Source organism: Dioscorea cayenensis, chromosome 17, assembly GCF_009730915.1.
Source record: "Dioscorea cayenensis subsp. rotundata cultivar TDr96_F1 chromosome 17, TDr96_F1_v2_PseudoChromosome.rev07_lg8_w22 25.fasta, whole genome shotgun sequence".
In the NCBI taxonomy this organism is placed as follows: domain Eukaryota; kingdom Viridiplantae; phylum Streptophyta; class Magnoliopsida; order Dioscoreales; family Dioscoreaceae; genus Dioscorea; species Dioscorea cayenensis.
The window spans coordinates 21,949,788-21,967,274 of record NC_052487.1 but is presented as its reverse complement, the minus strand read 5'-3'; the positions used below and the strand labels follow the sequence as shown (position 1 = coordinate 21,967,274).

The 17,487-nt window shown below is 38.1% G+C and overlaps 4 protein-coding genes across 4 annotated transcripts; all 4 read right to left on the bottom strand.

Annotated features, from left to right (window-relative positions):
- Positions 1 to 31: 31 nt before the first annotated feature.
- On the bottom strand, positions 32 to 4,911 carry LOC120280209 (ABC transporter C family member 3-like). The gene is given in 11 exon segments (XM_039286983.1): positions 32 to 263; positions 368 to 607; positions 704 to 767; positions 845 to 1,150; positions 1,239 to 1,453; positions 1,535 to 1,829; positions 1,955 to 2,119; positions 2,225 to 2,763; positions 2,766 to 2,850; positions 2,924 to 3,010; positions 3,083 to 4,911. Coding segments are annotated over 11 exon segments (3,867 nt in total). The 5' UTR covers positions 4,859 to 4,911; the 3' UTR covers positions 32 to 168.
- A 324-nt stretch (positions 4,912 to 5,235) lies between these two features.
- LOC120280212 (transcription factor HY5-like) lies at positions 5,236 to 6,984 on the bottom strand. The gene is made up of 4 exons (XM_039286985.1): positions 6,860 to 6,984; positions 6,277 to 6,463; positions 5,975 to 6,131; positions 5,236 to 5,491 (listed from the first exon to the last, which is right to left on the bottom strand). The coding sequence occupies exons 1-4, from the start codon at positions 6,939 to 6,941 to the stop codon at positions 5,453 to 5,455; spliced, it is 465 nt and encodes a 154-aa protein (XP_039142919.1). The 5' UTR covers positions 6,942 to 6,984; the 3' UTR covers positions 5,236 to 5,452.
- A 3,981-nt stretch (positions 6,985 to 10,965) lies between these two features.
- LOC120280211 (protein OVEREXPRESSOR OF CATIONIC PEROXIDASE 3) lies at positions 10,966 to 13,925 on the bottom strand. The gene is made up of 4 exons (XM_039286984.1): positions 13,654 to 13,925; positions 12,916 to 13,272; positions 12,123 to 12,446; positions 10,966 to 11,512 (listed from the first exon to the last, which is right to left on the bottom strand). Exons 1-4 carry the CDS (start codon positions 13,882 to 13,884, stop codon positions 11,381 to 11,383), a joined length of 1,044 nt encoding a protein of 347 aa, XP_039142918.1. The 5' UTR covers positions 13,885 to 13,925; the 3' UTR covers positions 10,966 to 11,380.
- A 263-nt stretch (positions 13,926 to 14,188) lies between these two features.
- Positions 14,189 to 17,102, bottom strand: LOC120281422 (zinc finger CCCH domain-containing protein 34-like). Its single transcript, XM_039288263.1, has 3 exons — positions 16,933 to 17,102; positions 16,199 to 16,309; positions 14,189 to 15,768 (listed from the first exon to the last, which is right to left on the bottom strand). The coding sequence occupies exons 1-3, from the start codon at positions 17,044 to 17,046 to the stop codon at positions 14,443 to 14,445; spliced, it is 1,551 nt and encodes a 516-aa protein (XP_039144197.1). The 5' UTR covers positions 17,047 to 17,102; the 3' UTR covers positions 14,189 to 14,442.
- Positions 17,103 to 17,487: the final 385 nt, after the last annotated feature.

Below are 17,487 nucleotides of genomic sequence, written 5' to 3'. Positions count from 1 at the left end.
TCAGAGAATAAGTTCTTCGTCGAACCATTCAGATTCAGATTTCAGAGAGAAAAAGAAAAACTAATACAATGTTTGACCATTTATTTCACGAGAAAGCTAAAAGACTAAACATCTCCATCTTTAAAAAATCTACAACAATTGCACAATCTAAAAGAAAGAATCTGTCAATCAGTGCCTAGATGTATATGCTTTGACAAGCTTTGCAAAATCAGAAGATTCATCTTGCAACAAAGTTGATGGAGATCCATATTCGGCAACATGTCCTGATGAGAAAACATACAAATGAACACAATGAATTGCATCAGAGCATTGGTTGATCCATGGTTTTGTATAAAAAGAAAGAAGTAGCCAAATAATTGAAACCAACCATTATCAAGAAGCAATACGTTATCGCTGTCCAGGACCGACGCAATGCGATGCGCTATTGTGATGACAGTAGCTTCACAAAAATGCATCCTTAGTGTTCTTTGAATTAGTACATCAGTTGCAGTATCTACTGAAGCTGTAGCTTCATCGAGGGCTAAGATTTTGTTTTTCCTCAGTAAAACTCTACCTAGACAAACTAGTTGCCTCTGACCGACACTCCAATTTTCTCCATTTTCTTTTACTGCAGATATATAACACAAAGTTCAGCTCTGAATAATGCATGTAAAAAGAGCTTGAAATTAAAAAAAAAACAAATACATAACTAAATAAAACAAACCTGGAGAGTCAAGTTTCTTCTCTTTCCTCTGAATTTCATCTCCGAGTTGGCACTTGTCCAGAACCTTGAAAAACAAAAATGCAAGTCCATCAAGACAAACCAATGATCAGGATGTATGAAGTTATATATGTACTCACATACCTCCCATATCTGTTCGTCATTGTACTCTTCGAGTGGATCAAGGTTGCTACGCATTGTTCCCTCGAACATAGTTGGGTCTTGTGGTATAATGCTAAGTCTGGACCTTAAATCAAGAAGACCGATAGTAGATATATCAATGCCATCTATAAGAACTTCACCTGAAGTTGGTTCGATAATGCGGAAAAGCGCTTGTATAAGAGTAGATTTGCCACTGCCTGTTCTCCCTACAATTCCAGTTTTTGTTCCTCCAGGAAATCGGCATGTTATGCCTCTCAAAACAAGAGGCAAATGTTGAGCGTACCCGATCTAAATCCATCAAATACATACACAAAATACAGCACATGTGATAGAACTCTCAGGTTTAATTCATAAGTTCTTGGGCACTAAGTATTACCTGCAGATCCCTGATGATGACTTCCCCGCAATTTGGCCAATTTTGGGGTGGTTGGTTAGCTTCAACTACGAGAGGAGGCTCACTAGGAATGTGAGTGTACTGAAATATCCGTTCGACAGATATAATTTTATTTTCAAGATTGCAGGTATTCCACACAACCAATGCCAACAGAGAACTCAAAGACAACCCATATGTCACTGCTAAACCTGCAACACCTGCAGATGAAAGTCCATGCACGTCGGCACTTAGTATATGAATTGGCAGTTACTTTAGTTGAAAAATGTGAATTACTGTACCAGGGTTGATTGCCGCGGGAGGAATAAGAATTAAGAAAGCTAGAGAAAAGGCGAATACCAAGGAAGATAGGATATCCAAATGGAAACACAACCACTCCATTACAGCAAAATTATGAAATTTGGGTCGCATATAAGCATCAATCAGCTGGGTACTAGTTAATAAAAATCTTGATTCTTCATTAAAACTCCTAATTGTTGTCAAACCTGATATTGTTTCAGCAAAGTGTTGTATGACAGGAGCATTTCTCACTCCCACTAACCTGGTTAATTCTCTTGCAGTAGCAATGTAAAATTGCTGTAAAGAAGGACAGTGTTCAAATTTCAATGATTAATTTGGTCTAACATGTTAGTCAGTAACATTGATCACTTGTGAATGTATGATCTGAACAAGATTGAAAGCTTGGTTAATATAAACATTACCTGATACCAAACACAGATGGCTGTGACAGGAACAAAAACAACAAAAACTTGCCATGCAACTTGAGACATAACCATTACAATTCCAAGGAATTCTGTAGTTGTGGAAACAAATAGCCCCAGATTAGAAGGGATAGATTCATCAATTGCACTCTGATCAGTCGATACCTACAAGGAAACCAAAGGGTGAATCTTTAGGCTGAATAGGGAAATCACATGATAGAGAAGCTAAAAATTCAGTACATCTCATATTTTTTTTTTTTCTTCTCTTACCCGGTTGAGAATTCTCCCACTTGGAGTTGCATCAAAAAAGGACATCGGTGCACGGAAAATGCATCTGTGCAATTTATGAAACAGTAATTTTGCAGTCTTAAATCCAGCGGTTGCAAGAAGTGAAACCCTTAATAAAACACACAGAGAGCTTCCAAGAGCTAACAGAAAATAAACAAGTATCAAAGTAGAGCCATCAACTGAATTGCTTCTATCTTTTGTCACTGGCGCAGCAGTTGCCATCCAGTAATTGCTGCTTATCTGAAGAACCTGGAAGAGAACATAAGCTAGTAATATAAATGGCACAAGAGCTCCTTTATGTAAAACAGTAATGTATCTCCAGTAGACCGATAAAGCAATGTTTCCACTCTCCCTTTCCTCTTCTTGAATTAGCTGTCCGGTTAGACTATCATTCTGCTCATCAAATTTATTTTCCCTTTCAATCTCACTGTGAGAATGATACTCTTCCATATGTAGTGAATTCAGATCATTGGCTGTGTTAGAATCAGGCTGAAAACCATTTGTACTATTAACCACTGATAAGCTACTCCTAGTTCCATTAAGCCGGCCTCCACATTGGCGATGTCACTGTACCTACCGGCTTGATCGATCCTTCCCTCCTTCATAACCTACAAAAACAAACCAAACAGTCATATCTCATCAGAAATTGAATCAGTTAACAAACTAAAGAAAAAAGCTAACCAGGATCAAGTCAGCATTTGAGAGAAACTCCACTTGATGAGTTACATATATCACTGTTTTCGAACCTAAATACTCAAGTATACATTCCTGTCATATATAAAGTAACTTATATTCAGTTGTTTGAAATAAAACCAAGAATTATAAATCAAAGACAAGTACCTTAAAAATATGGTTTCCAGTATGAGCATCTACAGCACTGAAAGGGTCATCAAACAGATAGATATCTGCATCATGATATAAAGCCCGAGCTATCTGCAACCTTTGCTTTTGTCCGCCACTCAAGTTGATCCCTCTCTCGCCTATGATCGTTTGATCCCCTTGCGGTAAGATTTCTAAATCCTTCTTCAATGAACATGCTTCAAGGATTTGCTCATACTTCTCTCTGCTCATTTCCATACCGAAAATTATATTACTTTCAACTGTGCCACTCTGTATCCATGGTGATTGAGCAACATAAGCCACGTTTCCACACAACTTTATAGTTCCAGATTTTTTCAATATTTCACCAAGCATGCAACAGAGCAAGCTAGATTTTCCGGAACCAACAGTACCACAAACTGCCACCTTCATGCCGTGAGAAACTTGAAGATTCAAATCTTTCAGTGTGCAGTTTGAAGATGACGGCTCCCAAGAGAAATTACCATCTAATATCTCAACAGCAACATCAGAAGATCCTCTTGGAAACTTCTCAACTATATCAGGTTGCCACTCCTCGAGTGAAAGAAATGTCGATATTCTATCAACCGAAACTAAAGTCTGGGCTAGCAATGATATAATGTCAGGCAAATTACAGATAGGATCTTTAAGCATATTGAAAGTAGCCAGTGCCGATAAAACCTTTCCTGATTGTAGTGGTATTCCCATAAGATAGCAAGCAGAGAAAGTGGCGACCGAGACGAATATAGGAGCACCCCAATACACAAATGTTGCTATTACCTCTGTATATAAGTACTTCTTCAACCAAATCATTTCATTCTTCCTCAGTTCCAAAATCTTTGATAAGAACCTCATTTCCCAACCATAGAACTTCAGAATTCTCATATTTCTCAATATCTCGGATGTTGCTTTGATTCGTTTATCCCTGCACTCCATTATCTTGTCTTCAAAAGCCTGCACTGACTTACTAAATGGCAAATTCAACACCATCACCAGCACAGTGGCTGCAAAAGTGACCAGTGAAGCAAGCCCCAAACTCTTGTAGAGAATCACCAGGGACAAACCAACTTGAAAAGGAATGAGACTTAAGTCTATCATATACCAACTGAAGTCCCCAATCCTTTCAGCATCAACACTCATAAGGTTGACAACCTCTGCATCACCACTTTGCTTCGATTGAGTTGATATTGTAAGGCTCTTCTTATAAATCATAGCAACCAACGCTGCTTGGCTTTTCATACCAAATTTCTGAGTTTGAAAAAACCAATGCCTCTGTGAGAGACATTCAATGATTTTCGCAAAGAGAAACACAAATACAAGAACCTGCCCTTTGACAGTGGCTTCTTGACGTGCCTCAAGGTATCGAACAAAAGCATCAAGCAAGTACGGTCCGACGAAAGAAGCACAAGTGAAACAAAGAGCAAAGAGAATTGAGAGCAGAACCTCTCTCCATACTGACAGACACAAAGCCTTCACCAGTTTGAAACTTCCAATCCTGCAATCTAATTGAAGCTTATTACTGAAAACAGAGTAGACATGGCAAGCAGAATCATGACTGGCAAGCTTAGGAATGTCATCAAGGTCTAATCTTTTCCTCTTACCAAGAGAGAGCAAAGGCCCTACCCAAGAGAAACTAAGCATACTGAAAAAATTAGCACTAGAATACAAACTATCATGATTTTTCTCCAGTGATTTACCATCATCATGGCCATTAACCAGAGGTTCAAGAAGATGACTCTCCGCCTCATTCATTCTCATCCCTAGATCACAAACAGACATATGCCAGTATAACCACGCAGACAAGCAGATAGTTTCCTACAATAAAAAGCAGCCATACGTGATGGGAAGTTGGGAACCAAGAGCACATAGCAAAAGATACCTTAAAAAAAGGCTGCAACTTCCTTTCCTTTCTCCATTGTTGACTGAAGAAGAGAGAAGTCAAATTTCTCGCCCTTTGTTTAATAAACCCTGACGTGTATTTCTCCAAATACTTGTCATATGCTTTATCACATTAAAAGCTATGGAAAACACATGATTTATTGCACTTTTATTATTATTATTTTTAACCAATTCTCTCAAGTTCTCATTTTGATTCATTCATCTGACTCTGAGTATTAAAAATGCAAGCAATGTCACAACCATGAGGACAGAAGCACTTCACACAAAACCGGTGTCTTTCTTTTTTTTTTTATTTATTTATTTCTCTTCATTGACATGGTAAGATACAAACAACAGCTATAAAGAAAAAAAGACAATCATAATCTATGGATTAGCCTGTTTGAATTGAAAATGGTGAGTATAATTCATCTCCAATCCAACATTCTTTTCCATTTCTTCGATTTTACTGGACCAGCCTTCTCATTAATTCTGTTGCTAGTTTTTCTCTGATTGACGGGTTGTGTTCTTCAATATCTACAAAACAATGCAGTTTAACAAAGTCACAATAAAAGATCCAAAGATCAAGTTGAAGCATAACTGCATAAAAGATTCAAAGATTGTTTTTCTGTGGAATAATGACAACAAGGTATAGAGAAGGACAACATGACAGAAAACATTTCAAGATCATGCGTGCATGGAATAAAAAGGACCCACAGAACAATACAAATAGTATCAATGCAGGCAACAAACATTATTACAATTATTCCAATTATCCTCAGTGACAGGCGACATAAATATGACTCCCACTAGACATTGTAAAACTATTACTAGTTCCAACAAGAACACATGGATGTTTCTGCAGGTCCTGCAACTTGAACCCTACAAATAGATAACTGCAAGCAGGAGAACTCTTTGTCCCGGACAACTCATATGGAAACCAATGCAACTGAGTGGAAATTCTATCACATTCTGATTAATAGAAAACTGTGGAAAAATAAACTTTGAATGAAAACATACTTGTCTGAGCATCTGGTTTTCATTCTGGAGGATGGACAACCTCTCCTCCAGCTCAGAGTTTTTTGTTTCCAAATCCTTCACTTTAGCCTCCAAATCATTCATATAAGCCTTCTTCCTCTCCCTCGCCTGCTGAGCTGACACTCTGTTTCTCAGCAACCTTTGCAAAAACAGCATCACAATTTCACAAACAAAGAGTAAAAAGACACTGAGACTAATTAAGTAATTATAGCAACTAAATAGGATCCCAGTGGAACAAGATTGGAGAAAAGTTTGGATTTTTTTTTTTCAGGTAAAGGTCTCACCTTTTGAGGCGCTTGTGCTCCTTGTCTGCAGGGCTCCTCCCTCTTTTACGTTGGCTGGTTTGGGTTGAAGTCTGGGCTAGATCCGGTTCGGCGAGTGAATCGGCTTCTTGGCCAGTGGCTGAAGTTCCTGGTATCTCCCCACCAAATTCTGGCACTCGTCGGACTTCCTCCTCATCACCCTCCATTCCTGAAACATTCGAGTTGAACAAGCTCCAAACTCATATATATCAACCAAAACAAGAGTATCACTAACAATCACAAAAAGTTTGGATTTTTCTATGTTAAAGTACAAGGAAAACAAGGTTGCTTTAGTCAAACCAAAAACAAGTGGGCCAATGGAAATATCAACTTGACAACAATCCAAACACCAAAAAAAAGGATCTTTTTTAATAAAAAAAAAAGAGAACCATAATTAACAAACAAGAAGAGCAAAGAAAAAAAAACCCCACAAATAGAAGGCATTCTACTAAAATATTGTCAAGGAATCAACAATGAAGAAGACGAAGAGAAAACAAAGGCAGCTCTTTGATTAGAAAAAAAACATCATTTTTAGTATAAAAAAAGAGAAATCAGTGATCATCACCTTCCCTGAAGTCCATTTGGGGGCCAGAGCTGGAGGATCTCTCGCTGCTGGATGGAAGAGAACTGGTTGCTGGCTCTTGCATTATGGAACTATAGAGAGAGAAAAAGAAGAGGAGAGAGCCTAGGTTTCCTTCCTTTTTTGGGAAAAGCTTGTGAGCTGGAGGTGGTAGGAGAGGAGGGGGGACAAGATGCTAGAAAACAACTGCCCCCAGTCCACTGTTAGTTAAAGCTGTTCGTGGTTTAGAGCTGGACTAACATCCGTTGGATTGAGTTCTATCAGACGGCTGAGAACTTGTCCACGTGGATGCTTGATGAGCCATAAACAGCTAAATCGATCCAAAGGCTGCAAAGTGGTGACCGTGGTGAGCATCTGACCGTCGGATTTTAATCCAACGGTCATATAGAGCACCAAAGTATAAACAAAGAAATCATAATTTGCAAGACATTTTCTCTCATATAAAAGAGTTAAATGAATTCTGAGAAGAATGAACTTACCACCATAATCAAATCTGTGAAGAAGATCGATGAACATTGGCGGAGAAAACCAGAGAATTAGGAGCTCCCTTCAGTCCAAAGCAGCAGAAAAAACATCAACTGTTTTGAACTGAAAGAAACTCCCATTTCTGCAGTTTTCATTCAGAATTCTGATTGAAATGAGATAAAAAGAAACAAGCCATTGAAATGCTCTTCAAATGTCACCCAGCTTTTAGCTCCATCTTTGGCTTGCTGTTGTTGCTAATGGCCATGAAGTCTTTATGGAATACATGCATGGCGATGACGAAATTAAGGATTTCATCAAAAGAAAAGAAAAAGCCACAAATGCTAAAGCCACAACATTGACAAGGAAAGGCATGCAAACCATGCATCAGAAACAAATACATAAGATTTAGTAAGTTTTTTCCTTTTGTCAGGGGATACATTGATGTAGGCTATTGCTATAAGAACTAATTTTCCTAGTGGTGCAACTCTTCCACCATGCGTCTTGTGCGGTTGCTTTCTACTGCAATAGTGCATCCAATTCTACTCGGATTGAAAGAGACATTCAATGGACATTATGTTCATTTTTTCACTTACTTTTTCCAATCAAAGCACTTCCTTTGTAATAAGCGTGCAGTTAAAGTGATCATGCCTTCCTTGTTTACAGTTTTATCTGAACTCTGTTGTTTCTAGCTTCTGTGATTCTGATTCCGGCTTCCACTAGTATGCAGTTTGCATATATATATATATATGTGTGTGTGTGTGTGTGTGTGTGTGTAAAAAGTTCCTAAAACCAAAAGATTAATGTTGATAATTCTTGCAAATGATTTCGAGGCAATCATAATGACAGTAATTTGTGCTGTTCACAAAAAAATCTATGGTCAAAAGCCGAGATTATAAGTCATTTGACTAATCCGATCATAATTTTAATACTGACTATGAGTTCCACGGTCTCTAAGTGCAAAGAAAAAAGAAACAGATAAATCAACATCATTTGACTAGTCTACAAATAATATATAGTACGTCTGGAGCACGTTATGAGAGAAATGAATATACCTTCATAATCAGGAACTGACTAGAGATTAATCATTCTCCCACTGTAGATAAGCATATGTTCATAGAGGAAATTTCAAAAGTAATGACCAATCATAGACAAAACGTATTGGAAGGTATTACTAAGCATTAAAACACAAACCGGATAGGGACAGTAAGCAGTATTGGTCACCAGAATTTGACATACAATGAAAAAATGATTGCTAATTAAGCACTGGATGAGCAAATATAACAGAGAATGTAGGCTATATATAACATACTTTTGATAAACACAAAAGGAAAAGTTGAAGGAACAAATTTGGATTATATAAAGTTGCTAGAGAGGATCCCAATTGTTGGCTAATTGAAATAACTGATGAAGCAAATCCTTGCAACCAGCCTAAAACCAACAATACAATAAAAAAAACTCCAAAATTGTGGGTCTATTTCATTCAAATAATCGATGAAGGCAAATAAAGAAATACAAAGGAAGTAACTATGTAATTGGTTTGAGCCACTGAGGGAAAAGCATGCTGATGAAGCCTCCAATCCAAAATAAAACCTACACCTCCAGAATTTATGTAAAATTCAGTAACCTTAGGTACCAACCATAGCCAACAAGAAATACATTAACAGGCACTAATTTATACCTACATATCAACACAGAAGCAGAGGATAACTAAATCCATGGCAATCCTAGCTATTTCTTGCTCTTCTTCGATTTCTTTGCAGGTGCAGGTTTTCCAAAAAGCCCAAAACACCCGCAACTAGAGACCCTTGGAGAAGGCGGGTCCAGGTCTGGCACAACACGTCCAGCATGGAATGCCCGCCCACCATTCGACTGGTTGCGTTGCATCATTCCAATTGTCCCTGCACTTTGCGAAGGTCGTAGTTCCCTGACGTCAACAGCTTCTTCTCTTTTCCTCATCCTATTTAGATCCCACACCAGTCCTGAAGAACCCATCCTCCTGAATGTTTCATCAGACCTTTGCAATGAAGCCATATTGCTCTCTTTCTCTCACCCCCACTCTCTTTCTCTAGCTAGAACCAAGAGTATACACAATGTATTGATGATTTAATATATACAAGACAACTATATATAAGAAGGTAGGAGAGAGGAATCAAAATTGAGCATGAAAAGAAAATAAGATGACATTGCATGTGATGGTGACTCAAGGCTAATAAAAATCAGGAATTGGGTTTTGGATGTTCAACAACGGCTTAATTAATGCCAGACTAGACTTTCCAACATTTTTTTTTCTGTATTGTTCTCCTTGGACGACTTTCTTGTCAATTTAGGATAATATAAATAGTAGAGAGCCCTGTATTACAATAACAACTGCAGAATCAGTCCGCAAGTCTCAGCCAAATTCTGAATATTATATAGGAACAAAGCACTTACCAAGTCATTGGGATTATGAGTAGGACAGCATAACTGAATGGCAGAAAACATTTTCTGTAGGCTTTTAACAAGATTCAAGAAATAAATCAAATATATACAGGCAATGATTCATCCAAACAAGAGAATTGCTTTTGACAACCAAAAGGCCATTTGGAGCAAGGAAGACATCAGATTTGATGTTTGAACTATTATTTTCATGCCAGTATTGCCAGAAAGATACAGTTTTAAATGTTTTCACAAAGATTGCAAACAACTAGAACCATTAACTTCCAAAGTATCCTAAACTCATCACTAGAAGACAGACATAAGATGAGAGTATTGCCAAAGCCATTTTGCATAAAAGGCATCACTTCTCTTAATAAATTCTTAAGTTTCATCAAAAGTTTCAATAAGAATGTAATGATCAAGGTTTATATGGAGAATAACAGTTTGTTAAATGTTGAGATCACTGGCTTCTTGATATTGCTAATTGATCAAAATATTGGGAACAAAGATTCAAATCACAAACCAATGTGATGATTTTGTCCAACTTTGACAAGATTGTCAACCTGAGAATTGCTCAAATAGTTGAAAATTTCATTCAAAACCTTTTTTTCTATTATGTCCTTGGAAATCATGGCAATGTAAGACTATAATTATTGTATGATTTGAAGGTCATCTCTTCATATCTCCAACTAATTATTCTATGTTTAACTGAAAGTGGAAATGTCAAAATTCATATTAAAAAAAAAACTTGGACCAAAAAAAAAAAAAAATGATGACGCAATAGTTAAGGATAAGTTCTAAAACTAACATATGGAAGGATATTCCCATTTATATAATGGCTATTATTACTAGGAAAAATTTAAGTTGAACACAATTAGACAACTATTTCATAACAAGATCATGCCAGTAGTTTCTGTAGATGATTAAGTTAACAAAGCTAAGGCTGACTGCTAGGAGTTCTTAATTTACAAGACTTAAAGGAACAGGCCAGAGTTCATCAGATGATTGGCCATATGAAACAAATAATTGAATCACTTGACACCAGCTGGCAAATTCAACCATCTGAATTGGTCACTGGAAGACAAAATAGTTTCTTATTTAAACTGTGATTTGAGGTCAACTGTTTTATTTTCATTTCCAACCAGTAATTTAGAATGGACAAGGAAATCAAGATCTCTAGTATAGATTTCAAACTAAGATGGCTCATCATGTTCTGTTTAACATTACTGCATTAGAAACCACCAGTTTATGCTTGCTTGATTGATACATAAAATGTTAGAACAAACTGGAAAGAGAATGAAGAGCCAAGTGTTAGAGATACCATTGCTTTTTTTTGGGTTAAAATCTAATTATGGAACAAATGAGGTTACAGAATTTTTAAAACATGCTGAAACACCATGCAAACAAAAGAGAAAAAGAAAGTTAACCTTGTACCTCACAAACAGGCTCCTTGAACAACAGAGTTAGTAGAAGATATGTCATGGATTTCTCAAGCAATTTTTCGGCACACAAACTAGTGCGGCAGTGTGGCCCTTGCAGAAACTGACTATTGATCATTGATCCTCAAATAGATGATTTTGATGAGAATATCAACTGCAATCATACAATCATCTGGCAGAGATGGTGTCATGCGCGGGAACGCCGATAGGGAACACGCTGCTCAGGGATTCCATCCTGGAGCCTCTTGTCCTCAAACCATTTGACCACCCTTTTCCAAGGCAGATTTGTCATATGTACAATGCTATTGATCATTGAGTTCTGCAGTGCAAGGGAAACAATTATTGCTGTGGTGCAAGAAGCACATATGACCATACACAGGTATAAATGCACTCATTCATGTTCACGAATGTATAAAACAATCACGGATACTGATTACAGGCCCAAGGTCACAGCACTGATGAAGAAACAACTTTCACAATCGAACATTATAGCAACAGTATGTGTTAACTAGATCATGCCTTCCATCAGGATGGCTGAACAGAAAAGTCGAACAAATTTACAATCACTAAGTTGGTGCCAGAATCCTGCTTGTGCAAGTTTAGGACAGAGTGGAGCTAACCTTAATAGATTGATTTTACCAAATCAGTTCCATGCTTGAATCTGATGCTCATCTATAGTTTCTAAGGAAGTCCAAACAATTAGGAATCAATGTAATATCATTTTTTGTTCAAGTAATCAATGTGATATCATTAGCCATATATTCTTTCATACAGATCATGACTGTTTTTTAGGCAATTAGCATCTAAATGCACTGCAGCTATCTATCAGTTACTAAGAAATTTGCATGAAAAATAGATTTCCAAGGCATAGGATGGGCACTTTGCTGCTGTGCTTGATGACGTTCTTGAAACAACATAATTATGCTCACCGTGGGGCGCTTTGTTCTTAAATAAACCCTTTCAAGGGTTTCAACTTGCACTTTCTTCAGTCTCTTCTGCATGAACCATCTTGTCTGCATGACATGAACTGGCTCCTTTATCTCAGGTTCCCTCTTTGCAACATGCATTTCTGCAGCTGGTGAAACCTCTACAGTTTCCATTTTAATTTCAGGCTCAGGCTCAGGTTCATTTTGTGTCTCTGTGATTTTATCTGGTAAAGAGGAAGACACGAGTAGAATATTTGCAGGGGGGTCACGAAGCAATTCAAGTACAAAGGCTCTGTCCAGCCCAAGCTCGGCTGAAAGATTCTTTATCTGCAACAGAACAGAGAGTAGCTTAAATCAAGATGATTTGGTCAAATTACTAAGCATTTGTGAGTTTATATATGTGCATGTTTGTGTACATTTATCATCCTACGGACTGCAAACAAATGAAATGGAATAAGTTCAAGCAATAAAATACCAACAAACTTTAATCCAAGTGAGCAGGCTTTGTGGTACTGATAAAACAATATAAAATTTCCACAAGCACCATCAAAATTTCAAACTGAGTGAAAATACAAATCAAACTAAATTACACTTCAAAGATTTTATGGTTGTCTCTTCTTTGACTTGCTCTAGTTTGGTTTATCAATTGTCTAGAACTGATGGTTCACCTTTTACATGCCCAAATTCCACAATACACATACACAAACACAAAATGAAGTTATGATGCGGGTGGTAGAGATATCACACAGAACTGGATCCATGATTTAAAATAGTGGATTCATAATAAGTAACTCACACTGGTTTTACGGCGTCCAATTTTCAAAGCATGAGCCAGTCTCCTAACTTGCCAATTTTTAAGCTTTGGCCTTGTTTCTTCTTCCTCCTGCTCATCCATTCTGTCTGCATCAGTAGGTGAAACCTCTGAGGATGCATCATCATCATCATCATCACCACCACCAATACCAAGTGCATCTGCGAACTCCTTTTCAAGCTTAGCAAGATCTTCTTCAGTGATCTCATCATCAAAGTCATCATCCAACATGCCATCATTCTTTAAATCTTCTTCCAGTTGGCTGAAAAGAGCCTCAAAAGCATCTTCATCAAGTTCACCTTCTTCACCATCACCATCGCCTTCATCAACTTCCACTTTTGCCTATCAAAAGAAGTCACACTGATTAATCAAACATAACATCCAGAAAATAAGAGCTTATCCTCTTCTCTAGACGATTAACAATGAAAACCCAACTCTCAAAGCGACTATCACTTCTGTCAAAGGCTCATTTGGCACTACAAAGAACATAGTAAAGTGGACCAAATGCCAAGCCTTTTATCAAGAAAGAAACTTTTTGTGCTGGAGTTGTCTAACCTCCAATTATGGATTGATGAAATAAATGAAGCCGTAGTCTTTTTTCACAAAGTTTTCAATAATTAACTATAAGAAAAGGTAGCAACTTCGAGATAAAAAACCCAAGTTCTGCATCATAAAAACATCTCACCATTCCATAAACAGTCAATTCCAAAGATAATCCAGTACCTTCGACTTAGAACATTCCGTTTCAAATGTTCTGGAGCTGGTTTTACTCCGGCGAGCGAACACCATGGCGGAAAAGCCACAGGGAGGAGCTTGGAGCATCAGCAAAGAGGGCTTCAAAGCAACTGAAAAGAAGATGCGGGATTCGCTAGGCTTTCGTCCATTAGGGTTCGAATAGGAGGAGAGAGCTGGCCTGAGAGGCAGCAAGGAAGTGGAAGCAACCATTAGAACCATGCGAAATATCTCCAGCGATCGGGAGCTCCTCAAAAGCGCGATATCGGATGCTAACGGGTCCATTAACGGATTCGGGCATTTATCCACTAAAATCCGTTATCTAATTATCTTTATATATATATTTATAATTTTATACAGACATGTATGATTTTATAATTAAGTTTTTATATTATTATATATATTATATTTCTAAAGAACAACTTTAGAATATATTTAGTAAGAGCGCTGAATGACTGGATACAACGCAGAACTTAATAAATGGTGATCAATTAAGCTATTTGAATCATCAGAAACTAAAATGGGATGCAGTGAAAAAAACACAACATTTTGTACATTATCAGCAACCTCAACAAGAGGGGAATTCATCAACAACAAAAGGAAAACAGACAAAAAGGTTTGAATCACTAGAGATTAGCATGCACATAAGTTTATTGTTGTGCAAGCAAGGGAGACAGGTTTTTCCGGAAGCAATCTTCTTCATCTTCATAGGCTAAGAAATCGATCCCGCATTTTCCATCTTTTTTCCTTGCCGGTGATCTTGCATAATAGTGTCTTCGGTCACTGGAAAGGTCTCTTCTTGTGATTCAGTAGTTCAGTCAAAGGTTTCGGGCCCTCAAATTCACCGGATGCAATCGTTGTTGCCGGACATTGGCTCATTTGTAGTTTGGCTCTACTCTCCTCTCTTATCTGGGCAAGTGACTTAGGTCCAGTAAAATCAGAAGCAACTTGTGTCGATAATCTTGTATATTTCACAGTTGAGGTATAAGGATTAGTTCGCCTTCTCCAACTTCTCCTCTCACTTAGGTTGGTCCTAGCATGCCTGCTGCGCTGATGCCTTAGGTTATCAAGAAGTGGAGAATCAATCTGGAAGACTGAAGCAGAAATCATGCTCTTTCCGATTTCTGAAGCTAACCTCCTATTAGGTAAACACTTCACATGACACTCCCTGCTATTGTGTCGGAAACGGTGCCTTGTTGAACGCCCAGAAGGTTGGTAAAGAATCATCCTCCGTTTCCTCAAATGATCCCGAAGATCCAGCCCATCTCTGTCACTCATTTCCCAATTCATATGTGATGGTATCCTTTTTCTCTGACACAATCGCTCTGAAGTCCTCTTTATCATCCTTGAGTGCTCAGAATCTCTTTGGCAATAGTCTGACATTGATCTGCTGTACAATTGATCACAAGAGTTGTATACATTGTGATCATAATCCTCAATATCTAGGTAACTTGCATCATAGCCAGCAGGAATTTCAGATTCAGGCCGGAACAGATGGGTATGTAGCTGCCTAAGCTCCCTGTCTTGTGCCAGCAAGTACTCAGTTTCATTCTCATTAATTTGCAGCTCGGAAGAAGACTCCCGCCAGTCACCCCTCTCTAAACATCGCTCCACAAGCTCATCCGAATTCTGATCTTGGAGGTCGTTTGATTCCCTCTTTACGTGCCCCATAATAGGGACCAGTTTATCAACTGACGTAACAGCAGGCTGCTCTTCAAAGTCAGGCACCAGTGACTCAGCAGAAGAGCTAGGTTCCTCCAAAATGTTTCCAGAAGCAAGAGGTAGAGGAACTTCTTTAGGATGAAAATGCTTGGCTACTTCAGAGGTGCCCTGCCTAGCACCTGCTTGGACTTCCACTGAAGCAGGACCTGTGTCACTTCCAGCGGAACATTTAGTTTTTGGATCTTCCAAGATAGGGGCATTAGAAGCTTGCTTTTGAACCTTCTGGGGTGAAAAAGGGTGATGCATAAAAGGGCAATGATCGCCTTTGATACAATAAGCATTGAAGTAGAAATAACATGGGGTGTCAGACTTGTTTGTAAGAACAGGAGTGGGCCTGGGAAAATTTGCCGAGTTTGATGCAGTTTCTGTAAACCCTTCTAGAGGCTGCACAAAGGAAAGCAGGTTGATCAGACACTTTAACTCCAAAATTTATAACCAAGGAGAGGGAAAGATGCCCAAATACATAAGAGGAGAATAGCTTTTTCTTTCTGAAGGAATTAAACCACAAATTCATTAAAGCTAAGAGTTCACCCAATAAGAGTAGAAAGAGAGTATAACAAAAAAGTGCAAACCATAGATATCAAGTACCAGTAGACCAGAAGACATAATAAAATAGTCGATGAGACAAGTTCAGCAGGAAAATAAAATCCATAGACCACATTATCAAGATTCTCTGCAGAAGCTTGGAGCTAAGAAAATGGAAACAGCAATGAATCACCTTATTTGATATATACTTAAATTGCTGCAGTGCATATAGAAAAACCTAATAAGATGACAATCAAGAGAACGTATGATTGCTGAGGAGAGAACTCACTGGATGTCGAAAAGCACATATTGGGTTTAGGCAGCCGCCAGCCAACCAGTAACAGCAATCTATTGGATTGAATCGAGCACTATCATTGTGACGGTACTCACATTCACTCCCCTGAAAAGGAAGCAAACAAAAAGGATATTAGAGTCCATAAACTTCTAGCAAAGTTTAATACAAAACAAACAGCATGGCTTATCAATGGCCTAAATGCACATCTTTGACTTTGATGATAAAAAAACTACAATAATTGTCTACTTTTTCACTGATATAATATATAATTCAGGCTGATATAACTAAATAGGAAAATATGAACGCTACATCACAAAGTTCTGATTTTTCAATCCACTAATTTCAACACAAGAGGGCCACATCCAACATCAGCATTCTTTCCTGAAAGCCAAGTCCATTGATTGCTGATTTAAAAACCCTAGAAACACACACAAGCAAACAATCAAAAAAGCATCACCAACATCATATCAATTGGCCTGATCTCAAAACCCTCCGATATCAATAAACACAGGAACATCTAAGAGCATAGAAATCATTCATAAAACTAAAAGAAACCTAAGAATCAAAACCCCGAACAAGAACGCATAGAAAACCGCAAATCCTCAATCAGCACCGAAACACCAAAATCAACGGCAATAAAAACAGGAATTCATCAAATTTTAACAATGTCATTCAAAATTCATAAAGAAATGAAAAGAAAAGAGCTAAACGAGAAATCAAAGGTAAACCTTTCTGCAGGTGAGAGGAGATGCCAAGAAATAGACGCAATCAGTCTTCCTCTTCCGCGCCTCATCAGCTCCATCCATCTCCGGAGGCTCAATCGCCCTCGAACCCGTCGCCATTACCGCCGATCCCCAGCTCCGATCATCAACGGCCGTGTTTCCAGTTTCCCTCTATAACTGCCTGGGTTTTAGACAAGAGAACCTCACGTGTTGGAAGCTTATATAGTCAAGGGCCCAGCTCTTATTGGGCCAAATCTCACATTAATTGGGCTGAAGCCCAATCAATTTTGAACTTTATTTTTTCATAAATTAATAAGCTATAGAAAATCTATTTTATTAAAATATGTGATGTTCCACATTGCTAAGGCATAAGTTGGATGAACCTTCGGCGGGTGTCAGACGTTGAATTTTAATTCTCAAGGCTATCCACGGTAGAGAGCACGACCTTGATGATAATTTCGATGATGTCACCAGCTAGTTTTCTATAGTCTGTGTTGGGGTTTGTTTTGTGGTGACTATCAGACTTTTTTAGCTGTGTTCATCTCGAGTTTTTTTTTACTG

What these genes read in the sequence shown, in the direction of transcription:
- LOC120280212 (XM_039286985.1), bottom strand. Translation starts at nt 6,941, where the DNA reads ATGCAAGAGCCAGCAACCAGTTCTCTTCCATCCAGCAGCGAGAGATCC. An exon ending in CCAAATGGACTTCAGGGAAG is followed by an intron (nt 6,464 to 6,859) that starts GTGATGATCACT and finishes CGAATGTTTCAG; the next exon opens with GAATGGAGGGTGATGAGGAG. An exon ending in AAAACCAGATGCTCAGACAA is followed by an intron (nt 5,492 to 5,974) that starts GTATGTTTTCAT and finishes ATTGTTTTGTAG; the next exon opens with ATATTGAAGAACACAACCCG.
- LOC120280211 (XM_039286984.1), bottom strand. Translation starts at nt 13,884, where the DNA reads ATGGTTCTAATGGTTGCTTCCACTTCCTTGCTGCCTCTCAGGCCAGCT. An exon ending in CGGAATGTTCTAAGTCGAAG is followed by an intron (nt 13,273 to 13,653) that starts GTACTGGATTAT and finishes TTCTTTTGATAG; the next exon opens with GCAAAAGTGGAAGTTGATGA. An exon ending in TTGGACGCCGTAAAACCAGT is followed by an intron (nt 12,447 to 12,915) that starts GTGAGTTACTTA and finishes GTTCTGTTGCAG; the next exon opens with ATAAAGAATCTTTCAGCCGA.
- LOC120281422 (XM_039288263.1), bottom strand. Translation starts at nt 17,046, where the DNA reads ATGGCGACGGGTTCGAGGGCGATTGAGCCTCCGGAGATGGATGGAGCT. An exon ending in CTCCTCTCACCTGCAGAAAG is followed by an intron (nt 16,310 to 16,932) that starts GTTTACCTTTGA and finishes CTTCCTTTTCAG; the next exon opens with GGGAGTGAATGTGAGTACCG. An exon ending in TATGTGCTTTTCGACATCCA is followed by an intron (nt 15,769 to 16,198) that starts GTGAGTTCTCTC and finishes TCCTTTGTGCAG; the next exon opens with CCTCTAGAAGGGTTTACAGA.